The sequence below is a fragment of the Podarcis cretensis genome (assembly GCF_951804945.1).
Source record: "Podarcis cretensis genome assembly, chromosome: 9".
NCBI lineage: Eukaryota > Metazoa > Chordata > Lepidosauria > Squamata > Lacertidae > Podarcis > Podarcis cretensis.
The window spans coordinates 11,439,801-11,454,495 of record NC_137178.1 but is presented as its reverse complement, the minus strand read 5'-3'; the positions used below and the strand labels follow the sequence as shown (position 1 = coordinate 11,454,495).

The 14,695-nt window shown below is 46.2% G+C and overlaps 1 protein-coding gene across 2 annotated transcripts; it reads right to left on the bottom strand.

The window, feature by feature from the left end:
- Window positions 1-181: 181 nt before the first annotated feature.
- On the bottom strand, window positions 182-9,237 carry LOC307224410 (C-X-C motif chemokine 13-like). Of its 2 annotated transcripts, none has more exons than XM_079991279.1 (4): window positions 9,115-9,237; window positions 3,478-3,616; window positions 3,309-3,392; window positions 182-456 (listed from the first exon to the last, which is right to left on the bottom strand). In XM_079991279.1, exons 1-4 carry the CDS (start codon window positions 9,179-9,181, stop codon window positions 447-449), a joined length of 300 nt encoding a protein of 99 aa, XP_079847405.1. In that variant the 5' UTR covers window positions 9,182-9,237; the 3' UTR covers window positions 182-446. The 2 variants fall into 2 exon arrangements, with proteins under 2 accessions (XP_079847405.1, XP_079847406.1); XM_079991280.1 differs by having other exon boundaries at window positions 182-453.
- Between the last annotated feature and the right edge of the window lie 5,458 nt (window positions 9,238-14,695).

Sequence of the window (14,695 nt, the reverse complement as noted above, 5' to 3'; positions counted from 1 at the left end):
AAAAGCAGCTGGAAACCCAAGTTCAGGAAACCCGGATCTAGACTCATGAGTAATGGAAGCTTCTTTAGCTAGAAAAGGAGCTCTCCTTCCTTTTGCAATGTAACATTGCCCAATTATCCGAGCTATTTGGCACATTTTGAGTAACATCTCTGCTGATAATGTAGAAATTGCACAGTAGCCGTTCAGTATAATTGTTTAATGGCTGCTAGAAGCATTCGTCTTTCTTAGTGCTAATTTGCATTCTTGGTGCTTTATTCCAAATGAGCCAAAGCAGTCACTGATGTCCACCGTTCAACCATCTCAGAAGGGCACAGTGGTTTTAAAGTGTGGTTTTGAATATATATATAATTACAAGATAGAAAGCATGACAACAGGGCAGCACTGCATCACTGTTTCTTCGGGCTCCTTGCGCATTTTTCCACCTTCAGGAAGACTCCCATTTGTGGTCACTGTCTGCTATATGTTGAAATTAGTAAAAGAGAAACTGGTTAAATTCCATTACGTAAGCCACGACTGTCACAGATGTTCTTCGCAGTAAGGGTGGCACATTCCTAAGTGGCTCCCATCAGAAGCGTTAAGGAACAAGTGCGGTGCCCAGGCTGTTTGTTGTTATGGAGGGATTTGGGCACCCTTCACCCCCCCAAAAAAGTAAAAATATTACCTCTGAGTGTTCAAATTAAGCTACTTTATAATCCTTACACAACCCAGCAAGGTAAGCTAGTATCGTCCCCATATTGCAAATGGAGAGCAGAGATTCCTTGCCCTAAGGTCAGCTAGTGAGGGCTGCATACTTATACCATACATTTAAAGGACATGACTTCCACCTTGGGAGCCACAGTTTGTTGAAATTGTAGCTCTGTCGGGGGTAAGCTGCAATTTCCAGGAATGTTTGGGAGAAGTCATATGACTTCCTTAAGGCGTGTAAGGCTTTAAAAGTAAGATCATGGTAGACGGAACTGCAGACTTCCTCATTCATAGCACAGTCCCTTTGCTGTTAGTGTTCAGGCTAAACTGGACATATAGGAAAATCATAACCTTTAAAAAACAACCACCACCACCCTACAACCTGCTTCTTGAATGAAAAATAGCACCTGGAGAGGAACCATTTTCAGAAGAGAAGCGGGAGGAGGGACTTGACCCTTTCCCGTAACCACTCCTGCTTCAACCCTCTTTGGCTGCTTTCCCCCAGCAGAATTCCAGGTGTATGCTGAGCTTGAACCCCATGGGAATGGGGCGTAGAAGCTGTGAAAAAGCAGGGTGTTGGGTTAAGCATCCCTCGCTGCAGCTCCTCTGAAAGGCACTTCCTCCTACTGCTTTTCAGAGAAAATTGTGCATGGATTATCTCAGCGATTCATGCCATCCTCACAGGGATTTTGTATTCTCTGCTCTGGGACAGGGGACAAAAGAATGCTTGGTTTTTCAGATTTTTCGTATGATTCAGGTGACTTGGACTATTCAGCAATAACACACAGTCATATTTTAAGGGACAGGTGTGAAAGGTCCCCATTTCTAGAATTATTTGGGGTGCCTTGGATGATGTGTGTGCCAAGGGTTATTTTTTCCTGGTTATACACTGAGAGTTTGGGCTGCTTGGCTTGCATTTACCCATGTAGCAAATTTCAGACTTCACTTCTGCATGAAAGATGAAGGGAAGAGCTTCATCTCAGTGGTAGAACATGCAAATATCCCTGGATTAAGTCTCTGGCATTTATAGGTGGGGCTAAGAAAGACTTGGGTCTGAAACCCTGGAGAATCACTGCAAGTTCTTCTAGATCAGTGTTTCCCAAACTTGAGTTTCCAGCTCTTTTGGGGTTACAAATCCCATCATCCCTAGCTACCAATTGTAGTCTGTTCTAGATTATGGTTACCAGATTTTTTTCAATGAATCTGGGGACAACTTTTTTTTTTAAGCTGAGTAGCAACAGGGAGTCAGTAGTGGGGATGGAGAGGCAAAAGACCCTGGGCCCAAACACACATGCATATTGTATAAAGGTGCAAAGCCCTTCTTTCGCACCCTGTGAAACAAATGCACAGGTTTTTTAAAAAAACTTTGCAACGGTGCGCTGCACGTCCGTGACTCCCGAGCCTTCCCCAATCTTCCCCCTTCCCCCTTTGTTTTGACAGATTGGGGGAGGCTCAGGAATCATGGGCAGGCGGGCATTGCCCAGGAGGGGCCAGCCTGGTAGTGCAGTTGGCTCAGGCTGGCTTCGGGAGCTGCTCACTGCCGTGGCACAGAAAAATGGTGGGCGCCATGGCAGCGAGCAGCTCCTGAAGCCAGCCAGAGCCAACTGCACTACCAGGCTGGCTCCGGGCTGATGAGGCTGCTGCTGCCACGTTTCCCAGGGACAGATTTGCAAATTTGGGGACATCCCGGGGACGGAATAATAATAATAATTTATTATTTATACCCCGCTCATCTGGCTGAGTTTCCCCAGCCACTCTGGGCAGCTTCCAATCAAGTGTTAAAAACAATACAGCATTAAATATTAAAAACTTCCCTGAACAGGGCTACCTTCAGATGTCTTTTAAAGAGAAGATAGCTGCTTATTTCATTCACATCTGAAGGGAGGGCGTTCCACAGGGCTGGCGCCACTACTGAGAAGGCCCTCTGTCTGGTTCCCTGTAACCTCACTTCTCACAATAAGGGAACCACCAGAAGGCCCTCGGCGCTGGATCTCAGTGTCCGGGGTGAACGATGGGGGTGGAGACACTCCTTCAGGTATACAGGAATTTGTCCCAGGACAGATTTGCAAATCTGGGGACTGTCCCTGGAAACCGAGGACGTCTGGTAACCCTATTCTAGATGATGCTAAGCTAGATTTGTGAATGCCCTGACTTGGTACAGGGCTGGTTCTTGCGCCAGTGAGCAGCTTAATTAAGCATATAATATCTACATTGGCTGGATGCAGGTGAGAACAATATTAGGACCACTGCTATTTGCGTGTTGCTGGAGTTTTTTCTTGACTATCAAAGAAAACTCCATGTTCTGCTCAATCAGGAGGCCCTCATATTTTGGGAGACTTGGGAGCACTTCTGCAAATCTGTTGCGGGCAACATATAACACCTGTTTTGCAGAAGGAAAACTGGCGCTGCTCAGAACCCTCCCTCTATAAAAAGCAGAATACCTACAATCTCCCCCCAAACAAGCAAAATTCATACAGAAAGTCAAGCAAGCCCTTCCGCCAAGCAGCTAAACAAACAAACAAAAACCTTTTTTTAAAAAAATGAAGGGTCTGTGAGAGCCTTGGTAGGTGCCAAGGGAAGTCACCCAGGGAGCCCCAGCTGTAACTGAATATGCAAAATCGTACCTCTTTATCAGTCTCTTCAGCAATTTCTGCGCCCACTGGGCAGTAGGTGCCACACAGACCTGCCATTTGCTTTTCAGGGTTAATCTGAAACGTAAGGATGAGGTCATTATTAGCGTTCTTCCTCACCCTCTTCAAAATGGTAGGATGTGGGCGTGCTGGCTTCACTTACATTATTTCTGTCCTCCCGCACTGTATTCCCTTGGGAATGACTTGAATGGATTGGATCTGTTTCGGGCCAAAGGCCGTGAGGGTGTGCTTCTGGCATTTGCAACTTCCCATGTGGACTAGGTGACCCTCCATAGCAAGACCTTTGTGAAAACACCATGAAAAATGCTCAGATTCTGGCACGCATAATGTTAATTTCATTCCGCGTTTATGCTTCCTTTACTACAAAGAGTTTAGGGTGACATGGGAGACCCCCCTGCATTGATCCTCCCAGTAGCCCTGCAAAGTATCTTAGGCTGAAATATACTTACAGATAGAGCAGGTCTCTGTGAGCTTCACTGCTGAGCAAGGGTTGAGCCCAGATTCCCCCCAGTCCTAGAAATGGGTGGACTTGTAGGGCAGAAGGTAAGGGACCCAACATTAGGTGCAGCCAGAGTCAAACTAACTCTAGCTCTGTCCCCATCCTCCCTGCTGAGCTTGACAAGTCACAAGAGCAGCAGATAGTAAGGAAGGAGGAAGCTGATAGGCAGTACAGTGGTACCTCAGGTTAAGTACTTAATTCATTCCGGAGGTCCGTACTTAACCTGAAACTGTTCTTAACCTGAAGCATCACTTTAGCTAATGGGGCCTCCTGCTGCTGCTGCGCCACCGGAGCATGATTTCTGTTCTCATCCTGAAGCAAAGTTCTTAACCCGAGGTACTGTTTCTGGGTTAGCGGAGTCTGTAACCTGAAGCGTATGTAACCCGAGGTACCACTCTACTACCCCCCCTGGACAATGATTATAAGAAAGAGGTCAGGCAAGTGGCAGGGGCATACAAAGGGGGGCGGAGGGGGCAGGTCACCCCGGGTACCAGTCTGGGGGGGTGACAAGATGCCCTGCTGCCTCCCCCCCAGCTGTAGAGCGGCCAAGGGTGCGTGTGTGCGCAGTTAGTATGGGCGCTGCTTGCGCGGCATCCGTATGGGCTGCTGCTCGTGTGTGCCGTCCATATGAGCATCCATATGGGCTGCTGTGTGTGCACAGCCCATATGGATGTCGTGTGTGCCGGGCAGTTCGCCCCGCCCCGCCCCGCCCCGCCCCTTGGCATCCCGCCCCAGGTGCCAGAGGGTTCCTCTGCCACTGACAAGTGGAATTAACAGGTTGGTGGGAGAGGGCCCTATTCACTAATGGAGCGCCCTCCACTGGTCTTAGCCCAACTCTCTTAGCAAATTATGGTTGTAGGGGGTATGCGGTGGACAGAGGTCCTTAAATAGCAAGAAAGAGTTGCGCCGTTTTGCCTTACGTCCCAGCCCGATCCCTAAAGCAATTTGCAGAGCTCCTGCCTGTTCCATGCTGGTTCTGCAAGCAAGGGCAGACATATTTGGCTAGCTGAATGAATGACTGGCAGTGCTCAGAACCGGAAAAAGAGCAAAAGACCTACAGATGTTTCACAAGTGAGCTGGAGAGACATTGCAGCTTGCACAGCTGATGCACGGGGAAGCAGAGGCTGCTGCGCAACACTGCAAGTCAGCTGTTAGTCGGGGAGGCCTCAGCAAAGCCCCACTGTGCCTCCAGCTTGCAAGGACGCCCTCCCCAGAGCCGGATGTGGATGTCCTCTTCAGGCTCCAGAGAGGGTCTCCTCGTGAGCCAGGAGGACTCTCCAGGATGCTCCCAATATACGCAATTCCAGTTACATCTGCAAAGGCGTAGAGCATAACCCCCACATAAATTGGGAGTTGCCTGTACCATAAGCATGTTGTGCAATGGGATAAACGCCCATCCTTTTCATACAGGAGCATGTACCCTAAACCCATTGAGTCCTTGCTGGGCTTTCCTCTTCATGCACTTAAAGGTAAAGGTAAAGGGACCCTTGAACATTAGGTCCAGTCGTGGCTGACTCTGGGGTTGTGGTGCTCATCTCGCTTTATTGGCCAAGGGAGCTGGCATACAGCTTATGTGGCCAGCATGACTAAGCCGCTTCTGGCAAACCAGAGCAGCGCACGGAAATGCTGTTTACCTTCCCGCCAGAGCGGTACCTGTTTATCTACTTGCACTTTGACGTGCTAGGTGGGCAGGAGCTGGGACAGAGCAACAGGAGCTCACCCCGTCGTGGGGATTTGAACCATCGACCTTCTGATCGGCAAGTCCTAGGCTCTGTGGTTTAACGCACAGCGCCACCCGCGTCCCTCACTTCATGCACTTACAAGGGCATAAATGGGAGAGTGGGGTCACGCTTCTTGACCTCATCTTGACCCTTCTGGTGCCTCAGCCCATGTGCCTCCAGCATGTTGCAAGGGTAACGCTTTGCAGCAGGAAGCCTGCTGTAAGCCTAAGGACTTCAGAGCACCACAGAGGCAGACACCCCAGGCGACAAGAGCACATCAGATGCAGCGAGGGCCAGGGATCTTCCCCCTTGTGCAATTGAAATCGCATGAGAGAAGCACCCAAAAGGGGCTGTGGAAAGAGGAAGGATTGCACCTGCCCCCCCAACCTTTGAAACATTCGCTTGACCCATATTTTGATTGTTTTGTGTACCGATTCATTTTCCCAAGTCCCAGAGCTGTTATGTTGTTCTGCAGCTGTGCCTTGCGAAATCCGATCTTACCTGCTGAATCAGATCTTAACAGGTGCACAGAAAATCCCAAGAGAGGTTTTGCTTAAAAAATGAGCTTCAGTTCAGCGGGTAAGATCTGATTTTTGAGAGGCACGGCTGCAGGAAAATGAGAAAAGCCCTCAGACCCAGGGGAATTGAACAATACCCGATACAATCAAAATACGAGTCAAGCAAAAATGTGAATAAGCCCTAAGAACATACAGCTAGGCGCATTGCAGTTATTTTTTATTGTTGAATGACAAATTATGAAAGAAGAAAGAAAGAGAAAATACACATAAGTTAATGTTACATGAGTTATTTATGCTTCTAATAATACCAATAATAATACAATAGTAATAGGACAGTCAACTTGGTACTGACCGGTCAAATATAAATGTAATGACTTTACACAAACACACAAAGAAGTTTCATATCTTGTTTTTCTATCTTATTTAAGATGAAACAAAAAAATGTGAAGTTTTCTGTATAATGACGTGAAATTCCATTGTATTTCTATATGTCTCCAAACAGCAAATTCAGATTTATTTGTTCTTCCCCAGTTACATTTGTGAACAGAGTTATCTTTGATTTTGCCTTCCTCCTCTTTCTCAATTTGGGGGTTTATTCACACATGGCAGACTCTGGTGACCCAGGAATTTACTGCCAGCAGAAGAGGTTTCTCCAGATTCTGCAAATTTCACCCCCAACCTCTCTACGTTTAATCAAAGGTCAGCGCAAACAGCTGAGTGTATTTCAGCTCTGCATCTGTTATTTGTGGAGTGTTTGGTCATGTGGGGGAGAGCCTATGCCCTTGCCACTGACACATGTATAGATTCTGTTTCTACCTTCCGCTGAAGTTGGTGAGAGTTGTGAGCAAATGTAATGGGTGTGATCACAATTTTCATTCAGCCACCACCACCACCACCCAACTTTGCAGTCACTGAATATGCAAAAATGAATTTTGCAAACAATAATGCAACATGTTTGAGACCCGAGAGATGCAAAGCCTGCTTTGCAAGGGCAGGGTATTCTTGGATTCGTCTCAGTTAGGAATGGGTGAATTTGCCAGTTTCAGTCTTTCTCAGTTTCTCCTTTTTTCTGCCTTAAATTCAGTTCTCCACATTTCCACATCGGTTCACAATTTGTAAAAAAGTCATCACGAAAATTCACCATCATTTTAGTACATATTTCTCATGGTGCATTTCAATGCAATTCTGCCAATTCTGCCAAATTTTGCCTAATAATTTTTGCATCCATAATATACATTTTTAGGCAGACCTGCAGTACATGCATTTTGGTACACATTGCTTAGCTGGAGAATTGCACTGCAAGATTCAGACAAGTTCAAATTATGAAGGAAAGCTGAATTTTGGTTCTCATATTAATCCAGCAAGTGCTAATCAGGTAGGTTTGCCTTTAAATGCAAACAGGTTCAAATTTCTCCCCTATCGCTAATCTTAGTACTGTCTGTTCTGACTGCACACAAGCCCAAGGTCTCTGGCTGAATCCTTTCCCCAGCTGCCTGATCCCTTTTAACAGGATTGAAGTGGAGACCTTCTACATAAAAAAACATGTGTTCTACTGCTGAGCTCTGCTACCTCCCCCTGGTGCACATCATTTCAAACAAAAAGCCATCAAATAAAGTTCACAACGCAAGCAATAATATTGCAAAAATAGCTCGCTTCACAAAAAGAGGAGGACTGGTACCCAAAAACTCTATCAAGCCAACTATCACTCTTTATTTATTTTACATTTCAACCCCACATTTTCTCCCAGGTGCTTAAGGTGGCACAGGTGGTTCTCTCGCTCCCCATTCCAGCCTCACAACAACCCTGTGAGGCAGTTTGGCTGAGAGTGTGTGTGTGTGTGTGTGTGATGGGTTCAAGGTCACCCGACGAACTCTGTGGTCGAGTGCAGATCAGAACCCCGGTATCCCAGGTCCTACCAGGACACTGTGCCCACTACCACTGAACTGACTCTTTTACATTACAGTGGTATACCTCGGGTTACACATGCTTCAGGTTACAGACTCCGCTAACCCAGAAGTAGTACCTCGGGTTAAGAACTTTGCTTCAGGATGAGAACAGAAATCGTGCTCCGGCGGCACAGCTAAAGTGGTGCTTCAGGTTAAGAACAGTTTCAGGTTAAGAACGGACCTCCGGAATGAATTAAGTTCTTAACCCGAGGTACCACTGTATTGTTTTATGACTCTTGTTTTTGCACTCTTGTTTCCTGCTGTAAAGGGCTGGCTCTGCCATGCGGCAGAGTGAAACAAAAAAGATCCCCTGTGTTGCAAACAGAACAATCTGACAATCCAAAAGCAACACGGTAGGCCAATAATATAATTGCAATACTTTTATATCACTACTGTATGTAGCGTACATTATCTGATTGTAAATTAATTCATTAGTGATATAAAAGTATTGTAATTATATTATTAGCCAACTGTGTTGCTTTTGGATTCTCAGATGAGGCAGAGTGAGGCAGCTGCCTCGGTTGGCAGATGCCGGGAGACGGCAAAGAGCGATGGCAAGGGATTAGAGGGCAGAGTGGTCTATATCTCGCAGCCTGCCCTGTTCCCATTTCCCCAAGCTCTTCCACTGCCCTTTGGAGGGTACAGGATGCTTCCCTACTGCCATAACATCATAGAATGATCACTCCAATCCTCTGTCCCTTGTCATTTTTATGCTGGCTTCATTTCCGATCAACGCAGGACCCCGCCCCCAACTCCCTGCCGAAATCCCTTAACTTCTCACACCACAAATTCTCTGGCTTATTTTTGTCCAGCTTTGAGTCCCTTCAGACAGCAATAATGTGGAAGCCTTGGGGAACAAACCAAAGAATAAATTGTGTTTGCTCCAGCTAGACACGCTGAACTTGCACTAATATTTCTCCTTGCAATTGTGGATTCTAGTCCCAAACAGGTGAGTGTTGGAAAGGCAGTTTGCACTGGCTCAGAACACCGTTTTCATCTTTAGTTAATACCTTCCAGGGTTGGCTTCTAGCAAAGCCCAGCTTCAGATTCGAAGAACTGACAGTGCAAAGCTGAAAGCAGACCCAGGCTACTCACCGCAGAGAGGGACAATGTTGCTTGCAAGCAGCACTAAGGCCAGGAACACCACCATCAACGACTTCATTGTGGCCGCACCTTGATATTCACAGAGATTGTGCTTTGTGGGTGGATGAGGGGAACCTTCTCTTTATAACCACCCTGGAAAAGGGAACTTTCAGATACAGTATTAGGTGGGTGCGAGGGAATCCACACAACACATCAACAAATATATTTGTGTGCGTCTGAAAATCCCCCATGCTTTTGTCGTTCCTCAAGTCTAAATAAAGAGATGCAAATGGGAAAGAGAAACCATTGAGCACAAAACAACCCTCTCCTATGGCCCCATTTCTGCCGATCTCCCATTCTCGGGCCAAGCAGTGATTTCCATGTCTCGGCCAATCCCAAGGGTTCCCATTTCCACCTGCAAAAGCTTTGGGGTGGGCAAGCTTCCAATTGGCTTGCGTCCCGTAGCTTCCTCCCGAAATCCTGCAACTTTCGCTGCTGCAAATGTTCATGGTTGGACGTGGTTGTGTCCTGCTTTTGTTGTGCTGTAGTTCAAAACTTGTCCCTCCAAATGGAAATAACACAGAAAATTTGGGTAGGCGTCGCATCATCATCATCATCATCATTCATTATTTGTACCCCACCCATCTGGCTGGGTTTCCCCAGCCACTCTGGGCGGCTTCCTACACAGACCAAAAATACACTAAAATGTCACACATTAAAAACTTCCCTGAACAGGGCTGCCCTCAGATGTCTTCTGAATGTCAGGTAGTTGTTTATCTCTTTGACATCTGATGGGAGGGCGTTCCACAGGGCGGGCGCCACTACCGAGAAGGCCCTCTGCCTGGTTCCCTGTAGCTTTGCTTCTCGCAATGAGGGAACCACCAGAAGGCCCTCAGTGCTGGACCTCAGTGTCTGGGCAGAACGGTGGGAGTGGAGACGCTCCTTCAGGTATACTGGGCCGAGGCCGTTTAGGGCTTTAAAGGTCAACACCAACATTTGGAATTGTGCTCGGAAACAAGTTAATACAGCGAAATGATGTGCAGACACTCTGATATAAATCCATCAGCAATGTGCTACTATTGCTTCAGTAACATGTTGCAGAGGACAAGCTCAAAAAAAACAAACCCAATTCATCAGTCTGGGGTGCTTGTAATAGATAGTGTGGGAAGGAGGGAAAGTTGGTTAGAGACTGTGGCACAGGCGGAACAGCTCATGACCCTTTGCCACTGTCTCCAGTCTCAATCAGAGTCACCTATTTCATGCAGAAGCCTTGTGGCATGCTTGTGTGAAGCGAACACATCCTGTCGCATGTGCATGTAGCTGCCAGAGGACTGTGGGGGAGCCTCAACCCCCATGGCCCTGCATAGATGGCGCGCCTAGCCTGTGGGGTGGGGCTCAAAGCCAGTTTCTCCTCTGTGAAAGAAGACAGTCACGGAACCAAGAAATTACACAAAGCCAAAGAATTACCGTGAAAATCCCTGAAACGACAAAAATAGAGTGGCTTGCCAAATTATTGGAGTACTACAATATATCCAAAACAATGGGAGAAATTGGAAGGATCTCAAAAGAGAAGATAGACAGGGACTGGAAGGTGTTTAAAGGATACTTGCAAAACCATATTGAAAAATCAGAACTCCTATTAGAATAAACAAGTTCTGTTTTAAATACTGAAATACTAAATAAGATGGATAACAATGTGTAATAGAAAAAGAAGCATGAAATTAGGTTAAAGGTGTGTGAAAGAAAGTAATAGACGTGGAAAGAAATTGCAATTGAGTAGATTGGAAGTATAACAAAAAGGTGGGGTGAGGGGTGGTGGATGGTGATGGGAAAAGGAATTATTTGTGGGATTGAGTGTAAGTATGTTTGAATATTTTTAAGGATTGTATGAAATGTATGCTTGTATGCTTGCATATTCGCAATATGTGCGTATTAATGCTGAATTATTTTAACGATAAAAACTTTTGAAAAGAAAAAAAAAATCCCTGAAACGAGAAGTAATCGACTATAGAATTGAATTAAATAACAAAAATCAAAAAATAAACTTTACGGGATGCCAGCTACAAACTCGTTTCACTGAACTAATCAGTTTCCTCAGAAGGAAATTATAAGATTTTAAGTGATATCAAACAAGCTAAAGAGCAGGGCTGAAAACGCTTCCTCGAGTTTACAAAAAAGGTATGAAAACCTCAATGACAAGTTTTAAACGTAGCCCTATTTAAGAGAATCAGGCAGTAGTGATAAGAAATTGAAGTTTTAGGTTTCAAGCAAACTCAAAAAACAGGGCAGAAACTCAAAAAAGTTTTAAACATAGCCCTATTAAGAAATTGAGATTTAACATCAGCAGTCAGGAGCACTTCAGCCCTGTTTTTGAGTGTCTGTCCTGTTTCTGAGTCTGTTTGAAACTTAAAATCTCAATTTTTTTGTGTAGTTTCTCCTCTGTGGCATTCATATTCCATGGTACCTACGGCAGCTGGTTAGGCTTCCAAATTCCTACGTTGCAGGGGGTTGAAATAGATGACCGTCAGGGTCCCTTCCAATTCAGCCATGCTATGATTCAAATGTGCCTTGGGTTTGAAAAGACTGGTGACCCTTGACCTAAGAGCAACTCCTGAGGTTACAAGTGTCTTCCCGCATGGACTGACTTCTTTACAAGTAGGGTAATTCCTGCTTTTGTCTACAGTACTATTTGCTTAGTGTTTTACGGGAATTGGTCACGATCGGGCACAATAAACCATCCAAGATCTTTCCTCTTTGGTAAGGCTGGCTTTCAACTTGTACAGTGGTACCTCGGGTTAAGAACTAAATTCGTTTTGGAGGTCTGTTCTTAACCTGAAACTATTATTAACAGGAGGTACCACTTTAGCTAATGGGGTCTCCTGCTGTCAGAGCACGATTTCTGTTCTCATCCTGAAGCAAAGTTCTTAACCTGAGGTACTATTTCTGGGTTAGCGGAGTCTGTAACCTGAAGCGTATGTAACCCGAGGCACCACTGTAGTTTAATACAGCAACTCTACTGAGAATATAAGTAGTAGTTATTATTATTATTATTATTATTATTATTATTATTATTATTATTTATTGTTTATTGTTTATACCCCGCCCATCTGGCTGGGTTTCCCCAGCCACTCTGGACTGCTCAAAACAGATTATTAAAAACACGATAAAACATCAAGCATTAAAAACTTCCCTAAACAGGGCTTCCTTCAGATAGCTTCTAAAAGTCAGATAGTTGTTTGTTTCCTTGATATCTGATGGGGGAGTTCCATAGGGCGGGCGCCCCTACTGAGAAGGCCCTCTGCCTGGTTCCTGTAACCTAACTTCTCGCCGGTGTGGTATAGTGGTTAAGAGAGGTAGACTCGTAATCTGGTGAACCGGGTTTGCATCTCCGCTCCTCCACATGCAGCTGCTGGGTGACCTTGGGCCAGTCACACTTCTCTGAAGTCTCTCAGCCCCACTCATCTCACAGAGTGTTTGTTGTGGGGGAGGAAGGGAAACGAGAATGTTAGCTGCTTTGGGTAGTGATAAAGCAGGATATCAAATCCAAACTCTTCTTCTTCTTTTACTTCTTCTTCTTCTTTTTCTTCACAGTGAGGGAACCACCAGAGGGCTCTTGGAGCTGGACCTCAGTGTCTAGGATGAACAATGGGGGTAGAGACATGTTTTGCTTGGTCATACCTAAATGTCTCAGTGCCCCATCCATCTCAGCCCATCCGCAGCCACTTTCCCTGCCCACACCTGCCTGCCTTTTTACTTACAACCATTCCTGGGGGTGGTGTTGCCCACCAGCTCCCTCCTCCTTAGGTTTGCCCTTGTAGAACTTAGCAGCGAGGATGAGTCAGCTCTGCCAGCTGCTGGCTTGGGCGCCCCCTGCTGTTGACCTCCCTGCCTTCTGCCCCACCAGCCACCACTGATGAGTCTTCTTTCTTCTACATCAGGATGTGTGGATGTGTGGAAAGAGTTGGGGCCCTGATTCACACCCACACACATGTCACAGCCACACACATGTCACGACATGTCAGTTGGCCCACGACCTGTCCAACATGGGCCTGCTATCTGTTGCCACGCCACCACACTTCAACCGTTGTGACCAGCAAAGCATGTACAACCCCAGCAAAACATCAGGAGTTTTCATGCTTTCCAGCAGTCAGCCTTCTCCAAAATTAAGAACTCTCCTTCCCTACTCAGCTGAAATTAAAGTATGAAAATACCTAGGCTAGAATAAATCTCAGACATGCAGCTCCGCCACACACCCCCTGGGCAGTTGCAAGAGGCGGGTAGGTAGGTGTGGGACCAGATAAGGACAGGTGGAGCTTGGTGGGCCAGTGTCCCCCCTTAACCTCTCCTGCACTAAAGGCCTGACGTTGAATGGTGCAGAATTGTACACATGCTATAATATATTGCAGATACCAGCAGCAGGCTAAAAACTTTGTAAAAGTGCTCACCAAAAGTCTAGATTTTTAAAACCCACATATGTGAAGTTTCCAGAATGCATACAAAGAGGGGGCCTGCTCTGGATTTCCCCTGAGGGGAAATCCTGTTGGGGGGGGGGTGCCATCACCCAGAATGCATGGCAGGCATCTCTGAATGCAGCTGCAATCAGGAGGCTAACTGCCCACCAGCGGTGCTCAGAATCACAAACTGTGTCAGGAAGTGACTGCAATCGCTTAAGTTTTTTTGGGTTCTTGGGGGTACCCCCTGCTCTTGGGGTTAATGCAGCAAGGGAATAGCTGTGCCACTTCTGCTTCTGAGCCCCAGTTGAAAAGCCATTCAAATTTTTCACACGTCACATATGGTAACATCCAGCAAACTTCTCTTCACATTTTCACATTTCATTATGTACCAGCATTTATTCATTTCTTATTTCTTGCCCTATGTCTTCCCTCCACCCGTGAGTGACTTCCTTGTTATTATTTTGTAACTTTATTATTGAGGTTGTAATTTTGTATCTTAATAATTAAACATTCAATCTTATATATCTGCTTCGGTTAACTTGACTTAACTGCCTTGTGTTTTTACATGAGTAGAATGTGTGCTTTTATTTAAAATGCATCTCTGGTTTATTTTTGGGGCATAGGAATTCGTTCATTTATTTATTTTTCAAAATATAGTCTGGCCCCCCACAAGGTCTGAGGGACAGCGGTCCGGCCCCCTGCTAGAAAATTTTGCTGACCCCTGCCATAAGTCCTTTCATTGGTTTATTTGTTACCTCCTTGAACGGAAGCATCCTATCTAATGGCTGTAATTGTTTTTTTAAGGTAAAGGTAAAGGTACCCCTGCCCGTACGGGCCAGTCTTGACAGACTCTGGGGTTGTGCGCCCTTCTCACTTAAGAGGCCAGGGGCCAGCGCTGTCCGGAGACACTTCCGGGTCACGTGGCCAGCGTGACATCGCTGCTCTGGCGAGCCAGAGCCGCACACGGAAACGCCGTTTACCTTCCCGCTGGTAAGCGGTCCCTATTTATCTACTTGCACCCGGAGGTGCTTTCGAACTGCTAGGTTGGCAGGCGCTGGGACCGAGCAGCGGGAGCGCACCCCGCCGCAGGGATTCGAACCGATGACCTTTCGATCGGCAAGCCCTAGGCGCTGAGGCTT

Coding starts and splice junctions, on each gene's coding strand:
- LOC307224410 (XM_079991279.1), bottom strand. CDS start 9,181: ATGAAGTCGTTGATGGTGGTGTTCCTGGCCTTAGTGCTGCTTGCAAGC. Junction 3,617..9,114: donor CAACATTGTCCCTCTCTGCG/GTGAGTAGCCTG, acceptor GTTTTCACAAAG/GTCTTGCTATGGAGGGTCAC. Junction 3,393..3,477: donor TGCGGGAGGACAGAAATAAT/GTAAGTGAAGCC, acceptor CTTACGTTTCAG/ATTAACCCTGAAAAGCAAAT.